The 17724-nt window shown below is 42.4% G+C and overlaps 1 protein-coding gene across 6 annotated transcripts in view; it reads right to left on the reverse strand.

Moving 5' to 3' along the window:
• mast4 (microtubule associated serine/threonine kinase family member 4) overlaps positions 1-17724 on the reverse strand; it is a 43278-nt gene that overhangs the window by 20183 nt on the left and 5371 nt on the right. For 3 of the 6 annotated variants that reach the window (XM_086096397.1, XM_086096398.1, XM_086096399.1), the window contains 3 exons: positions 14265-14403; positions 12965-13101; positions 7219-7250 (listed from right to left, as the gene is read on the reverse strand). In XM_086096397.1, coding sequence (XP_085952523.1) covers positions 7219-7250; positions 12965-13101; positions 14265-14403 — 308 coding nt within the window. Of the gene's footprint in view, positions 1-289; positions 604-3569; positions 3651-5439; positions 5812-7218; positions 7251-9317; positions 9477-12964; positions 13102-14264; positions 14404-17724 lie in introns of those variants that run through there. The other 3 variants (XM_086096402.1, XM_086096401.1, XM_086096400.1) reach the window with 3 other exon arrangements.

Consider the following 17724-nt stretch of genomic DNA (forward strand, 5'->3'; position numbering starts at 1 on the left):
GACATTTTTTGCAAAGCTGATAAGAGTAAACAAACAAAAAACATTTCAAATCTGATTCTACAGAAAAAAAAAACAGCCCACTCTCAAACAAGATTTTGTTACAAGTTGTTTCTAGAGAAAACAAAAGACGTCTTCGGCTCAATCCAGTCAGTAGAACATGACACTGCCCTAAAACACAAGCAATAACTGGCTGTAAACATGCATGACTCCAGAAAGCACGTTACAGCACGCTTCCGTGACAAGTTAATTCCGAAGCAATCTGACCCTGGGACAAGGGCGGAGCGGCTACCTTTGGGAGCGTCGTAGGCGAGCTCTTCCCAAGAAATGTGGCGTGTAAAAGTTGGCCAGCGACGTCCACACGCTACAATCCCACATGCCGTCCGAGTCGGGACCGAGTAGCGGGACCTGAGCGGCGGGAGCGTTCGACTCTAAGCGGCGGCATTGGCGTTCCGTGTTCAGCTGCGGCATGAGGACGCACCGCTCCCTCCCGCGGATAAAAGACGTAATCCCGGGAGGATCCCGAGGGGACGATCCAGGTCAGGTTGCAGAGGAGCTGCGACGTGCGAGAGCAGCTGAGTCTTTGTTTGCACGTAACAGGCACCTACCGCTGATTACGCGGTGGGAGGAGGGGGAAGGGAGGAAGAGGAGGAGCTGCATCATCATCCCTCGTTTGGGTCGCCTCCAAAAACCTGACGGGTCAGTGTATTCATGTGGGAATTCCTCCAGTTGTGCTGTAAACATGAAGGTTGGGCACCCAGAGGAGGTACAGTGGACCCCCCTATACTCGCAATTCAGCACCTGCATATTCACCTACTTTTTAATGTTTTTTTTGGTAATATTTAACAACAACAAAAAAATCTAATTTATGCTCTTCTTTCTTTTCCTTTTTTTTTTTAATCAGCAAAAATTTGCAGATTTTTTGCAAATTTTTGGAGGGTTAAGAGGTAGGTAATTTTTGAAGGTCAATCTTTGTTTAATGTTGTAATGTGAAAAAAACTAATCAAAAAACAGCAAAAAAAAAGATTTTTTTTGCCAATTTTAAAACAATATATGAATATTGTCCGATTAATCCCTATCAAATTGTCAGATATTGCATTAATGTAAAAAAATTAATAAATCTTGGCTACAAGAGCATTGCAACAAGCGTCAATACAGGCATTTTAAAATAACTGGTACAGCATTTCAATCCTGGTAAACACTTGAACTACTCCACAAAATGGCTCCTAATGTGACCCTTTGATCCGCCTCAGATTCAGGACGTGGTGATTGGCCGCTTGACGGCAAAGTGCGGCCGCGGTCGCACCGCACCGAGCATTGTGTCACGCCGCCGATGAATTTAACGGCTGGGAGAAGCGGGTGTGAGGAGCGGGGGGGGCAGAACTTTAGGATGGAGGCACGACCTCACGGGAGAGAGCAAAGTCCCGGCTGCGCAAAAATAAAAAGTCGCTCGCGCTGCAATAAAAGCTGAGAGATAAGAACCGACGTGGACTCGCGTGACTTTTTCTCGGCTGCATTTACACAGCAGGTTCCCATTGTTTTGACATTCGCAGCCAATATCATTGCATTCACATTGACTCAACATTTGAAACACGTGCACACACACACCCTCTAAAATAATTTCAAGTATACGCTTCTAATGCAATATGTTTACATAACATTTAAACTGACTATTAGGGGTGTGCCAAGAAATCGATTCTCATAAAAATCTCGATTCTCATTTAGTACGATTCCGAATCGATTTTAAATGTCCCAAAATTGATTTTATTTAAATTATTTTATACTGTCTTGCCTTTGTCTGAATGTGCCTTTATTTGGAGCGCTGTTTATGTTGTACACGATTTGGCCACTTAGGGGCAGTGCGGTCTAATACACTGTTAAGTTGTAGCCACAATAGAGTAGAAGGAAAAAGTCACGATCAAGTTATTCCAATAAAAGTGTTTTTTTGCAGTGTGGTGCCGTTCTTTTGAGTGATAAAAGTAGCGCGCTAATTAGCATTAGCGAGTCAGACAGGAGTAGATCATTATGATTCCTTGCAAATCTATAGATTGAAGCAAAAATCCTTGTCAATCAAATCGTTTTGAATCAAAAATCGTTCTTAATCGAAAATTGATTCTGAATCGAATCGCAGGCCCAAAAATCGGAATCGAATCGTGAGACATTCAAAGATTCCCACCCCTACTGACTATCATACACAATCACAACTAATGGAGCCGATCACCAATCACCAAGTTTCAATAAAACGATCACATCGCAAGATTAGATTGGTGGAAAGTTTATATTTGATCATCTTTAAGATCATGTTTAACATCTATAATTCCCTCAAATGTCCTCACACAACTCAAGATGGCTTTCGGCATCATTACAACAAAGGTGAGATAAGCCACGTCGTCAGCTTCGGTTTGACGGGGGGGTCAAACCGGGGGGGGCGGCATGGCGCAAAGACAGAAGGGAGGGGAGGGGCTGGTGCGTCGACGCCTGACACGACTAGACTTATCGCCGGCTGATAAGCGCCGAATCTTCGTCTGTCACCTTCCCTAGCAGTTACTGTCGTGCCTGTGTGTGTGTCCCTGTTGGCCTTCACTCTAATTGTGGCTGTGCTCTCCTTTGGTGTTCCACTTAGGACGTAACGCTTCACATGGGGCCAAAGTCAAACTTGCAGCAAGAACATGGAGGTCACTGGCTCTTTGCACCAGCTGGCTAATGGCACGAGTCTCATTCAGCCTAATGGCGAGGGGGGGGGGGGGGGGGGGGGGGTGAAGAGATATACTGCAAAGCGGCATTGCAATAGAGTTGTATCGTCAAAGGATGATTTTGGTGGTGGTAGTGGTTGAGGTTTTTCCGCAAAATTTAGGGTGCTAAAGTGCACCTTTAAATCAAGTCTTGTTATTATAGTCTAGTTCAGGTTTTTGTGATATAAGAAAATGAGACCAAGATAAATAATTTCTAAGCATTTTTTCCCCGCTATTAATGTGACCTATAGAGCGGAATTAAAACAAAACAACTGAAATTATGAGGTTGCAAAAGTGTGCACACCCTCCAACAGGCTATGGCTGTCTTCAGAATTCACGACTTGGGTTAAATGGAAGTCATTCTTAAATACAGAATGTTTGGGGGATTTTGAGTTTTAGCTTCTCATACCTACAGTAAAGTGTGGTGATGGCAGTATCATATTTCGGGGCTGTTTTTAATTCGGCTGGAACTGGGGCCTTAGGGAATTATGAACAGTTCAAAATAGCAGTTTGTCCACAAAAACTTCATGTCTGCTTGAAAAAAAAAAAACGATAAAAGCTAAAAACGTAATAAGAGGCACTTTGTTAGAAAAAGTTTCAAAAAGAATTTTCTTGGTGTCTCTCTCTTTGAACAGGGGTGTGTAGACTTTTTATACCCACTTTATATGCATGCCCTTTTTCCATCCATTTGTTTTCAATCCCATTTCCGAATAAGGCTTTAACATAAGATGCGGGGAAAAAGTCACCGTGGTGAGTACTTTCCGGATGGACTCTATCACCACGTGGCTATTTTGATCCCATGCAGCAGGTGGTCGGGTGCCCGTGGTGTCACTCGCTTACCTCCAGAAGTGAAAGGCGTGCAGCGGGCTGCACGGACTGCAAGGACTAGTGGGAGTGGGGCTCAAGCTTCGAGGCGTGAGGCTGCAAGTTAAACGGAGCAAAGTGAAATAGAGACGTCATATCACACGCACACACACACACACACGCACACACACACACACACACACACACTCGGGGTAGATATCTAAACTCGGACACGTGCACTCGGCCGAGGCGTTTGTCTCTCTTCTAGAGGCAGATGAATGGGTTTGACATTGGGTCTCCTCTGTCGCAGGTATAAAAAAAGACGTCACACAGAGTCGCTGCAGTGCCGAGGTCGCACTGAGGTGAGCAGATTTTACTGCAGTGGGTTTAGGAGCTCATTAGCATCAGATTATGCCTGCATGGAAATCCCTCATGAGCCACAAATCTAAATTGGCATATTTTTTATTAGGGCTACACATTTTTTAAAACAATTTTCAAGTGTTCTTTTTTTCCCTTTTTTTTTTTCCTTCACTGCAGTCATCTGCTTGTTAAGATATCCTGACAGAGATACAGAAATGTTCATTTTCACTTTACCAAACTAAATGTAACCATTATTTTTTCAAAATTTTAGTATCTTTTTTTTACAACCTGCCCACAAGATGGCGCTACTTTCCCTGCATTCAAAGCATGCAGCAACATTTCACACCTTTTATTGTAATAAAACAAGTGGGACCATCAGGTGGACAAATATCAGAACGAAATTTTGGATGATTGATGTCAATTGAAATGTTAGCTTATAAAGATTGTGTTACCAATAAATGAGGGATTTACGCTGCTGGCAAGCGAGATTACGAACGCATAATGGATTAACGTAAGCACAAAGGGTGCGGACAAATATTTACAGCTGTACTCAAGGACCCCTTGTACAACTGACAGAGGCTACGGTGAACTGTTGACCCAAGCCCATCTCCAGACTTAAACCCTACCGAACATGCATTTTGCCCGCGAAACAGCAGCAATCCCCTGAAAACCAACCAACGCATAACTTGAAAAGACAGTCTTCGGTTTACAAAGGGTCCCGAAATCAGGCATGGCCAATGACCAGTTTTTAGAAAAGTCCGTTTCAAACCGGCTAAAACTTTCAATCAGCAGTATGATGAGTTTCTTTTTTTGAGTGGTCAGTGCAGGTAACTATCGGGTAACAAGCTAACTAGCATGCCTTAAACCAGCTTGTCTCTGCGCTGACATGACTACTGATATTTTTGCGGCTATCACAAGACTCGGATATCCTTGCCTACACGTTTGAATGGGCTGTGGAATACGTTGTTCATACAAACATTGCCGATAATTTTGAGTCGGTCAGGCGCGACGCGACGTAAATCGCGGACCACCTGTGGTATGGATACCTGCCTTTGCCGTATCGATACGGTCTCGCGAGACAACAATGCGATACTGTATGTCGCAGCCTGAGTTGAATGGGTTGACCATGCATGTGTACTGTAATCCTATTAACACGCAACGGGAAATAACCTTGACGGCGTGCCCGTGAAAAACAGACACATTATGGGTACAGAAAGAACTGCATCCAAGAACTATGTCCTTCCTCCTCGACCCCCCCCCCCCCCCCCCCCCCATTGCGGATTAGAAACGGTAAAGACCACAGAAGCGGGACAAACGCCTCAACGCTGCCGACTACCCCAACAACAACCCAAAAAAAAAATCCAGTGGGGGAGAAACTGCTGTCACAATCTGCCAACACCGGCGGGGTCGTCTGGAACGTTCACATTGCGGCATGTGCATCACGCACACGCGTGCAGCAACCACACGCACACACACACACGCACACGCACACAAGATAAGAGACTTCCTGCTGCGGATGCTAATGCTAGCAAGGCAGCATACTCACTCGAGCGTCAGACCAGGAATTCTCAGCCGTTCCCGTTGGGCTTTCATGGCTGCCGCTTTGCTCTATTGTGATCATCATAAGCGCTCCCTGCCTGCCTGCAATGCATGCATGCCGTCAGCCAGCCGGCCCAGCGTGCCAAGCTGCCGCGCACCCCTCCCGGCCGCTTCCCCTCTCGCACTGACAAAGAGCAGTCAAAACAGCAGTCAAAATGACGGAAACAATCCCCCTCTCCCCTCCGCTCACAAAAACAAGGGTTAAAAAAAAAAAAAAAGAGGAGAAGAATAAGACCAAGAGTGGGGATCGCGCTTGTTGTTTTGGTCTTTCCACCTTGAAGCTGTCAAACAAGACCCTCGGCTGCCTGCGGAGGGACAATAGCCCCTCCTCCCGCTCCTTCATAATCGACTCACCCCCCACCTCCCTCTTTTGACAGAACCCCTCCACCCCCCTCCCCAACAGCAAGTGACACCACCACCTGGTGACTAGCTGCAATGCAACTAAAGGTGGCTGATTATTTTTTTAGGAAATATCACTTTTTTTGGGTACAAATGTACAATTGACTTTTTAATATGTTGTAAACAAATAGTTAAGTGCCTGGAGTAGGACTGCAAAGGGATGGAAATTTCGCGGAAAGTTCCTAGCAAATTTCAATCATTTAAGATGTGGATGTGTTTTTTTTTTTTTTTTTTTTAAATATAAAAACAAAACAAAACCCGACACTCACTTTCACCCATTTCAACCAAAGCAGCACTTCTATTTAAACACATGGCCGTCGTGATTCATTTGAGGCTGCCTCGTCAAAGGCCCGACACCATCGCCATGGTTACCGAGGTCACTGGAGGCTGCGGCAACCTGTTTGCCGAAGGATCGGTCGCAGGAAGTATTCCCCCTCTAACACAGGGACAATTCTGACAAGCAAAGAGGTGTCATGGCGGAATACAAATCCAGGAAGTAGATCACACCCAAATGGTGTCAGTTATGCAAAGTGCTTTGTGATTCTGAATGGTTTAAATAAATAAAAAAAAAACCTGCTCCTCATTTACACCTGAGACTTTGTTGCGCTAACAAGTCACATGATACCAGGGAAGGGGAAAAATCTGATCGGGTCCAATTTGGACATTTTCACGTAGTACAGTGTTTCCTTGTTTTCCGCTGGGGTTAGGTTCCAAAAAAGACCCGCAATAAATGAAATCCGCAAAGCAGCGAGCTTTATGTTTTACATTTATCATAAACGTTTTAAGGCTCTAAAACCCCTCACCACAGTTTATACACTTTTCTCATCAAAGCATTTACTTTTTCTCACATTTCGCTCGTTTAAACATTCTCAATGTTCAAACCATACATTTTAGAAAATAGGTACATTACTGTAAAAAAAAATTGAATACATGCACAATTGCACTAAAAAAAAAAACGTTAAAAAAAAATACAGCGAGACTGCGAAAAGTGAACCGCGTTATAGTGATAGAACACTTTTACTCACTTTTGTTGCCAGCGGTTTAGACATTAATGGACGTGTGTTGAGTTATTTTTGAGGGGACAGTAAATTCACCTTCTTTACATTGTAGCCAAATGTATGTAAATGTATTTAAATAGCGGAGTGTCGTAATTTTGCGAGATACTGTCCTCCTTTGTTGTGTTTTGACCCTCTTATTTGATTAGTATAAGAAGCGTAAACACTTAAACTACTGCAAACCAAGCATAAAACATAAGTCATCACCACAGCGGGGTAACGAGCATACAATTTTGATTGACGGGTCATATCAGTTTTCTGTGCGTACTTACAGGCTGCCTCTCCGGGGAAGACTGAGCTCCTTCTGTGAATGGGGGAAAAAAAGAAACATTTTAAAAGAGCAGCATTTAGACCATGTCGCGCACAAGGTTAAACTGAGGTCAGGCTTGTCGTGAAAAAGTCCAACAAAGAACTCACTGAATCCCGGAGGGATTAAACGCCCCGCGGCACTCGTTACTGAAGGGATAACGCAAAAATCCTCACAGCCGTAATCACCTCCGACTTCATTTGATTTATACAATATTGAAAAGCTTGACTATAGTCCAAAAAAAAGAAAAGAAAAAGAAAAGCATGTTAATTAGCTTCCGCTTCAAACAATGAGTATGGAATGCTAAGAAAAAGGTTTGTGGCAATGTGCAAAATTATCAGGCCTTAACTTAATTTTTTTCAAATGGCCGAGGATAAATACTTTGTTGAAACACATTAACCCTTAAGAAGCACTTTCATTCACTCACTGAATGCTTCTAATTGTCAACTGGAATCAATCTTAGTGACCTGAGACAATTTGGGGGGCCTTGAACCCACGAACTGCTATTATGCCAGGTTTCACTGTATGTCTTCTGTCAAAACTGACTTGATATTCATTCAAATGGCACTTCATGTCCCTCGGATCTCGTTGGATTAAACCTTTGCCTTTGATTTGAGCAAAGAATTTGACGCGTTGAGAAGTAGCTGTCCCTTCGCTATCAATTACTTTCCCGTCTGGCCATCAGACGAGCATACCGTTATCCTTTGGGGAGACGAGACGGCGGCGCATGAGACGCTAATTAGCAGCGGGAAGTGATTTACAGCCGCGCCATGTCCACCAATCACAGCTGAGCAAGTCACAGCAGGAAAATCTGCCGCGGCGCGAGTCTCTGAGGCAAATTAAGGCCGTCTGCCTGTCCCAACCGTTATTTCAGCCAAGGTACTAAGCAAAAATGTAATACAAAGTAGCTATACACTGAAATGACGATAATCTTGTTTAAATTGACCTAAGTAATCCATCTAACCCCCACACACATTTATTAATCCAATTCCGAACATCCGGGCATTTCTGATAATTCTGCAATGCACCGCTTCATTTCCACAGCGTATTGTATTGCTTTTGCCTGTGACTAGCACACACACCAGGCATATTATTGTAGTAGTCAAATAACATTTCATCACATTTTCATCAAATAATCCTCACAAATCAAATTACAACCATCCAAAATCCAATGCTCTTCAATGAGCGTCCTTTCACCGAGAAAAATGCTGCATTCAAGGCCAGTTCTGACCTCAAAGCGTTCAAGGCCAAAGTAAATATAAGAGATATGTTCACGTGATACAATGTGATTTGGAATGACAGCGTTGACCAGAGCAACTAACCAATCTATCGGAACGGCCATCTTTATTGTTTACATTTGCCCAAGACGTTTTGAAACTGGGACACTCCTAGTAGGATAAAGCTGACTTCAAACCTTCCTTGAAAGCAGCATAAGGCCGCCATTTTGACTTGTGAATACAGACTGATAATACTCGCAGGTCAAGTATACAGTTTTCTGCTCTGCCGGAAAAAAAAACAAGTTATGTGGCTTAGCCATGATGGTCTTCTTTGTGTCTGTTCATCAAAGCGGTGTATTATCTGCACGTGTCCCGCACTGCCCTCTGGAGGTCAAGGCATGCACAACAGAAGCAGCTCATACAGTATACCTTCTGGGCATGTGGCAATACTTCAAGGTAAAGTTGTTTTCATTTAATATTATGACGTATGCTATTTGGGTGAAATGTATGCCTTGTTCAAGTTTGCATGTTTTGAGCAAAAATAAAACACATTATTATCACAACTGCAAGACATTATGGCATGAAAGTATCAGAACTCTGCAATTACTCAAATGTGAAAAGAAGTGGTGAAGATCTTTTTTTTCATTCATTTGTATTTTTTAGAATTACATAGTTTCTTATCGTTGTCATAAAAAGTGTCAATACAACAACAATTCATTCCACTTCCTCCAGGGCACACATTCGAGGACGTAAACGCAACAAAAGTGACCGCTAACTTCCGTCACATTCACCAGGGACTGAATGTGGTCAACAACAACAAAAAAATGAGTCCGGTCTGCCCGCCTACCTGTAGCCCCCGCCGCCTCAGAATGCTGGACTCGTCCATGGCGGCGTTGCGGCTCGCCTCCGCATACATGCAGCACTGACCAGCTCAACCTCCACCCAGGCTACCTCGCCAATATCTGATCTCTGACGCCGCTCACTTGTCCCGCATGCCTCCTCTGGCTCGTCTCCTCTGCGACTCCCCCCCCCCACCGGCGGTAGAGGAAAGGGAGGGAGGATGACGGCGGCTAAGGTGGGGAGGAGGAAAGTGGGGGCTTTGGGACAATTCTCTTAAGGCATGAAAATGAGAGGATGTCCATCCGGGCATTGTCGCGCTTCACAAGGCGGGAGAAGACACTCCGGGAATGTGGTAGGCGAGAGTTTATTTGGCGTTCCAAATGCCATGGCGCCTGACAGTAGAGCCTGCTTCAGACCCGACGAGTCCACATTATTACGTGGGGCATCAGCAGAGGTGTGCAGATTGTCAATTTGCGATTTTTCACACCGCTGGATGTGGCCTGCAACCACAATTCTGTATTCCGTGACTGCGTGTTTTTTTTCCCCTCCTTCCTTCGAGCTCACACTGCCACTCGTTCAGTGTGGATGCACTGCGCGAATATTAAGTGGTCCTCTCACGTTCTCCTTATCAGCAGCCAAAGTCCTACCGAGGATGGTCGAGGGGGTAGTGGGTGCCCGCGACCGGGGCCATATTATAAAAAGCTTGTTTAAAAATAAATAAATAAATAAATAAATAATAATAAAATACTTTACAAATAATAGGATTGTAGTTTGGTGCCAAAATTAAATATAAAGCCCCCCCAAAAAAATCCCAATAATAAAACAATTCATAGTGATATAAATGAGCACATCAATTATTAAAATTGAATTTGATTAAATTAAAACATGAATATTTACAAACATTTTCCATTCAATAATGCGAAAATTTTGAATATCTTTGAATACTCAAATATTCACCCCGATTCATGTTGCACTTTACATAAAAAATAAATAAAACTATTAAAATGCAGTATTTTTATTCATTGTAAAATAAATATATTGACTATAAAAGAAATTATTAAAACTATTCAGCACTAATTTAATTTATTTAGCCAACTTTATATTTTTTATTTTAAATTTCATTCAAGCCTTACTTTAATGCTGTTTAAATGGTTTTACATGTACGGTATTTCATTTAAATGGATTACAAATTATATTAAAATATTTTTTAAGGGTAAAATTAATTACAATCCATTATTCACAAATTAATGTACAACTTATGTTATTTTACATTTTATTTCAAGTTAAAGTTTTATTTAAAACTGACCATTCAAAATAATGTAACATTTATTTCCATGTAATATTTAAAAGTATAATTGGCATTTAACTTACAAAAATTTGGCCCAAACAAGCCTCCGTAGAAGACACAGATGCTTTGAAACCATCCAACTAATTAACTTCCTTCATTAATCAGGCGCCAAAACCTGCAAGCAACAACTTTTCATGCAGAACTTATTAGGACTTCTGTCACACTCAAGCCACAATCTCAGAACGGACGATTAGGAGAATTTCCCGTTGGCTTCTGAAAGGAGAGCGAAGACACAAAAGAGGCCAATTCTTCTTTGTCAGTGACGGAATCCTCCAATTATTCTTCACACCCACGCTGCCACTCAAGTCTATTCTATTCTGTTTGCCCATTCACGGAAATGCACTGCCAATGAAAAAGAAAACCCATTTTAAATGGCACAAAAATCTCAAATCTATGTGAAGTGGTTTGAAAGTTGATAATTATGGTAACATCTGTGGCAGTTTATATTAGCCTATCTATGGACTTTCACATTACACTTTAGCATTAAGCTAGTGGACATTTGTTAGCTAGTTTTGTGGTCTGTTTAAACTCTTTCTTTGATGTTTAGTCAAATGTGTTTCGATGAGTTTAAACATGTTCTCTCTCTCTCTCTCATTCTCTCTCTCGCGCAGATTTGCACCTGGAACATATCCCCCTCGATAAACAGGGGCTGCTCACTGTATTTCAGCAGTGATTAAAGATGGCTGTTCAAAAAAGAAAGTAACAATGGACAATAAACATCATTGTGGTCTTATCTTCTTCTCTTGCCTGTGCCCGTGTCAGCAGCACACCTTGCCTCTGTGGCATTATTGCGCCCCGAGGGTGCCGCGTCCTGCTCGCCGGCAGCAAATCAATACTCCACTTGTGGTGCGATATGGAGCTAAGACTGTCATAATCCCCACGCCAACATGTTGGTTGTGCCTTCTCCCCTCATAATGCTGTTTGGAGATGTCCTTGACTGATAACATTGACGTTTTGCAGCCGCACAACGTACACGGTGGATTAATGGACCTTTAACCTGACCATAACAAGGTTTTTCCTGGCTCAAATTGAGGCAAGGGTGAGACCATTTGCACACGTGTGCATGTCGGGCACTTTTTTTGTGGCGTTTTGCATTGTTCGTTCACTAACAGTTTGATGTTATGTACTGAAGATGCTCAATGATAATCAATTTAAAATCAACTCGACAAAATATTTTGTCTGTGAAAAAGCCAGCTCTCCCACCATAAAAAAAATACTGCACAACAGCGCCCCCCGGTGCACAAAAGCAGCGTGGCACTGTTTTCACTGTGGAAACCAACGTGAGGAATTTGTTTCTCCACGGTTAAGAGGAGTCATTTTTACGCATTTTCAATCATTCCCCAGTCAATAAGCATTAGGCTCTCGCAAAATTGAAGCAAATGGGATGTCAAACACAATCAATAGGAAAAAGTCAAACAAAATTTGTCAAACTGGGCCCATAATAGCACCTTCATTAACTGGACAGGCAACATTTTAAGTGATATCTTTAAAATTCCAGTCAGGTAAGCTTAAGGAAACTGCTGTATAACAAAAATAAAATATAATATAGTGTAATTTTTTTTACAGTATACAGGCAAGTCCCAATTTACACAAACGCCTTAATGTAGTACCACGTTGTGCTGCAAAATGCAACGCGAACAATTCGTCAACACATGGGATGTTGATCGGTTGACCTTTGAGGCAGAGGTTTAGTTTTTAAGTGTTCATCTTTCACATGATTTGACCTTGGTGGAGGTCTGCACTTTAATTCTTTTGTGCTTCATTCCCGTGTCAAACAATCACAGAGATGATGTCATTCAGACAACCAGCAGAGCGTGACGTCATAAGCCAACAGGCTCACCTTTTAGCGCTTCCAATGAAAGCGAACATGCACCTGACACGTTAGTGGCGGCATTAACCTTTCCTTCGCCACTGACTCATCGGATTAGCCGACTTTTGATCAAATCTGCCGGGGCGAGAACCAGATCGCCGCATCGATTGGAGGACCGTTGAATGTCACCTCTACACCGCCATTTGTGTTTTCCAACACAAAGGGGACCCTGGGATATATGCGATGCATCATTGCCTCTTCTGATACAGTATTGATACACAAGTCCCGTAGTTTAGAGAGACCAAATAAAAACACTTTTTATAGCACCGCTCCACATTTCTTATAAAAACTAATTTTTGTAAAACATAATATACACAAGTTTTACTTTGGGCCAAGACTTGAACAAACGTTTGACGAGTTCTTTCTTGGACTCTCCACAACGTTTTGAGGAAATGGCTCAAAACAAATAACCTCGTCGGTGGGGCGGGCGACTCACCAAGCTGGAGGTCAGGGACGGGTCCGACTTGCCAAGGTTGAGCGCGCACATGCGGACCAGGTTGGAGGAGGTGTCGGAAATTGACTGTGGCGGCCATGTTGTTTGCTGGGCGTGGGTCGGGAGCAGAAGGTACTTTCCTGCCGCGGTGAGTGGAACCAGGGTGAGAAGATGTCACACACTAGCCAGACAACATTTTAGATCTGTGGTTCTCAAACTGGGGTGCCGAGAGAGCACACAAGGAGGCAACAAAGCACTACCTAGCCATTAGACAAGGCTTTTAACAACAATTTAATAATACTGGTAATATAACTTTTATTCTAGAAAAGATGCCTTTAGTCTCTGAAAAAAATAGGATTATGTTCCTGAAAGTGTTTCAATGTTTTACACACTTAATGGTAGTTATGGTTAATGAGGGGGATTGGAAAATAGGGGTCCCTGAAGCCCTGATCGAAAGGAGCGAGGTGAGCAGTGTCGCAAAAGGAGGTGGGAAAAAGATCCTATTAAGAGATCAGGGGCAATCCTATATTGCGTAACTAGTGTGACCGTACTCCCAGGAGTATTATATTAGGGATATACAGAGTGTTGCTGTTAAATGACATGATGGATTATGGATACATTAAACATTGAGTCAAATACTCAGGCTGCAGCTATCAAACATTTTTAGTATTAGTTTGTCACTTATCCCATCAATTTTACATCATTTAAAAAAATATATATATTTGAACTTGCGGTTTTATTGTTGTCCACTTGGGGTCGCCATCTTCAAGCTGTAATATGTGCCAGACTGTGATTCTGAGTAAATGATGCCGTAAAGATTGGGGCGTGGCTTGGTGAGTGACGTGGGCGTCAACGAATTTGAAGTGAAATTATTTTGCTGCCGTTTGTTCAAAACCGCAATGGAAAGTCTACTGCCAGTTGTGTCTATCCTTGACTACTTGTGGGTGCATTATGATACCTACAAACTGTGCTAGGCTACATTAAATGAGCAAACATTGATACCTCGTGTTGGCAAGTGTACGCGTGGTTTTGGCCACCCTTAATATAGTTTTTTTCTTTGCATGAAACTATCAGAAATAAGTGGTCAGGTCCATAAAGGACGAGGAAGGAAACATGCGGTCCTTCCTTCTGAGTAAGCAGTATTTCCCTCACTAGAGGCCATCACATGTTGACAAAGAGGAAACTGTCATCAGTCAACACTTGCACAAAAGGAGTTACCAAGCTTAGTGCACGTGAGTGTGTGTGTATGTGGCATTAGAAAGTAATGCTAACAATGGAAATGCCGCTTTAAACCCATGTTTACCTGTGAGACCTCCGCCCAAGCTGCGTCTTCTTATGTGCTTGCCGTCGTCGCTGAGTTGGCGCTTGAGACGGAGCGTCAGTTCAGGGTGAATGGACTTTTGGAGCGACGCCGAGGAGGGAGGGTAGAGGATGTGGTCAAGCTGCACGAAAAAAAAAGAAGAAGGTGCATTAAGAGGTGTAGAGGCATTTGATAGGATGTCAGAATGCTATGGCAAAAAAGTGGTATCGGCCATAGCATTAACGAACTATATTTGATACCGGACCGATACCAAGCATAAGTACTCAGCGGTACCAAGTACTGATATCATTGGCACTTTTCATACATAAAATTTCTCCCCCAAAAACAATGACAGATCTTTTTAAAGAAATTAAATTAAATTAAAGTAATTTTCTATATTTTCAAATTTGTAGTTGCTTATCACAAAAGAGCCACAATACTGACATCGACCTACGTTGCAAGTACCGATACCTGGTATCAGTACTCATCCATCCCTATTATGAACAGGATATATCTTGTCAAATCAATATGCTACATGTAAGATGCCAATTTGGTAGCCCAACATTGAATATGTACTGTATTCGTAAATAAGCTTAATCTTCCTGACACAGTTAACTTGTTTTATGGGGGGGGGGGGGGGGGGGGGGATGGGGCAGTGGCGCCAAGGGGGTCAAAGTTTGAGCGGGTTATAACTGCTGATAAGCTATCGGAGGTGTCCAATCAAGGGCGCTCTAATGTTAGTGTGGCTTAACACCAAAACCTTGAACAGAAGACACACACACAAATAAAAAAAACTTGAAAGGGGCAAGTGTCAGGTGAGTTTTGACCTTCCCTCCAGGGTTCCTGAAAGCAACATCAAACCTAACCTAACCTTCTTTCCTTCCTTCCTTCCTTTCTGGCTCAGGCTGGCTGGGCCGCCTGCTGTGGACGCTGCCAACAAGGCTTTTATTTCCACAGCAAACACCGGCGAGTCACCAAGGCCAAACGCTGCTGCTGTTAACGAGACGCTTGATCAAGATCGTTGCGTTGTTTTCAAAGACAGAAACGACTGACGGGGCCTGGTTGGACCTCGTGGAAGTGGTAGAAAGTACAGTAAACACTGGGACATTCGCGATTCACGAGAGTGACAACAAAAGCAAAGAAATATTTTTAAATATCGTGTGTATGTACGGCAAAATTTTATTTTTTAAATACCCTATTAACTAGGACTAAAAATAAATGGCGGTTCCCGGTAATTGGACCCTGACAGTCGCCTGTCGAGGAGGCGGGGAAACGCACTTATGACAAACAAAAAGGCCGCCATGAAAGCTAAGAAAATAAACGCAGATCATTTTGCTCAAGAGGAGCAAACAAACGATGCCCACGCTGATTAATATTCTTCCTGATGACGAAAGCTCTTTGAAATGACGTTTTCATGTATAGAACCCTTCACAGCTTGTATGGTAAAGACGCTTTTAAAAAAGGGGCGACGACGCATTGTCGCCGTTTCTTTCAGTCGTTGCTAGGACGCGGCGATTATAAAAACGGGAAGCGAGAAAGCCCCGCGTCGATCACGACTAACCTCTCATCTAACCCCGCCATTGTCCTGTTCGTATCATTTCGTTTTTACGTACACCTTGGGAGGGGGCGGTAAAAAAATTATAAAAAATCAGCATTGAAAATATTGTCAATAAATTGTAATCTCATCAAACAAGAATGTCCAGGGGTTTTCCTGTGCACAAAATTCAGAGGCGGCCACCTCCAGCCTGAGTCACTGATATCGCTCAACAGCGCTTCAGCTGTGTTGATTGAACTCTGTAGCAACGCGTTTTAACTGCAGTTGCAGTGTTGCGCCATTATGGAGGCACTATATCAACAGCAGTTCACGGGAAAGACCTGAAGTAACAACTGAAGAAGAAACAGCTTTCTTCCCCCCCCCCCTTTTTTTTTAAACATTAATATATCGAAGAAGAAACAGATCATAGAGCAACCATTGCGCACGCCCATTTCCTGGTTGTAAGGTAGAGGTGGCGAGCCAAAGTCATAAAAACACAGTATATACAATAAACATATTAGTGTTTTACAACAACGCTGAACTATATTTACAATTTAATATGTACTAGTAGATGATTTTTTTTATGATTGTAGTTTAAAAAATGGCAAAAATTAATGGAGATTTTGTATTCATATAATTTCTCATTTCTCGTGCCTGATCGTAAAATGGCTGCCTCATTTGAAGCCAGGAAAAACCCTGATTACAGTTTCTTATAACAATGAAGGCAAAATTGACTTCAGACCCAACTAATACTTTGCTGCCTAAATAGGTTGCGGGTAGAATCCAAGCACAACGTAACGCATCAGCATGATGTCAGAATTGCAAACAGCCGTGATTGGAACGATTAAAGAAGCTAACTAAGTAATCAATGAATCCGTAATTGACATGCTAAAAACTGAGCTTGCTGCCGAAACAGGTTGACAAAAAAAACATGAACATAATATGAGCAAGGCATGTCAGATCAGGATGGGCAAAACAATTAAATTTTTAAAGTTTATAATAACCATTCAATGCTATGCTAATTTCCGTTAGCCCGTTTATGATGTTTCGTATTGTATGTTAGCATTAAGCTAGTTTTGTTAGACAACAGTAAATGGCTTGATTGAACATTTTGGTGTTTGAGTACCGGTATGTTTAAATCCACTTTGTTTTGTGTCACTTTTACAGTAAATTGAAGTGAAACGAAGTTCGAAACGACATAGATGATTATGCTAGTAAGCTAACGTTTGGAGAACTGTGCAAGCGAGAGCGAGACTGACACTAAGAAACATTTTAATAAGTGTATATGGTCTTTGTATCTGCCACAATAAATAGGTGTTCACCGTACTTGACGGGTGTTGAAATATGCACTCTGTAACATAAATATAATTACTCGCTCTTTCTGGGCCCACGGTGTTAAAGTAAACTAATGTTCCGCCAGACCTCGTCAGCTGACATCTGTCTTGTTCAACCCCCACGTGGAAAAAAAACTTTTTTTTTCTTACCTTTTTTTTTTTTTTTTTTTTTTTAAATCAATCTCTCACAGCTCAGAAGCGATGACCCGAGCGGACACCGACACTTTACGCCCCGTCAACTGACTGGCTGAAACTTTGGGTCGTTGAACTCTGCAAGCGGTCGCGGGGGGATTGCGTTTCCTGTGTTGACATGATTTAAAGTTGGAAAATACAGGAGTGTCTTTCCAACGGTGACTTAACACTGTGGCGCACAGCAACGAAACTCTCAGGCGATGTGCAGGTTTAAAAAAAGCTTTGAAAGTTACGTTAATCAAATTTAAGGACCTCGCCTTTACGAAATGTGACCGCGAGTCAACAGTCAATTATTACGTCCTTTGAATTGTGGACTACTATTATTAAAAATGTTTGAATGGCAAATTTGAGTAAGGGAATTTTGTAAGCATTATTGAGGTCTTTTGTAAAATCCATTTTAAGA

This window comes from Leptonotus elevatus, chromosome 15 (genome assembly GCF_054856555.1).
Source record: "Leptonotus elevatus isolate MCC_2025b chromosome 15, RoL_Lele_1.0, whole genome shotgun sequence".
Lineage (NCBI taxonomy): Eukaryota > Metazoa > Chordata > Actinopteri > Syngnathiformes > Syngnathidae > Leptonotus > Leptonotus elevatus.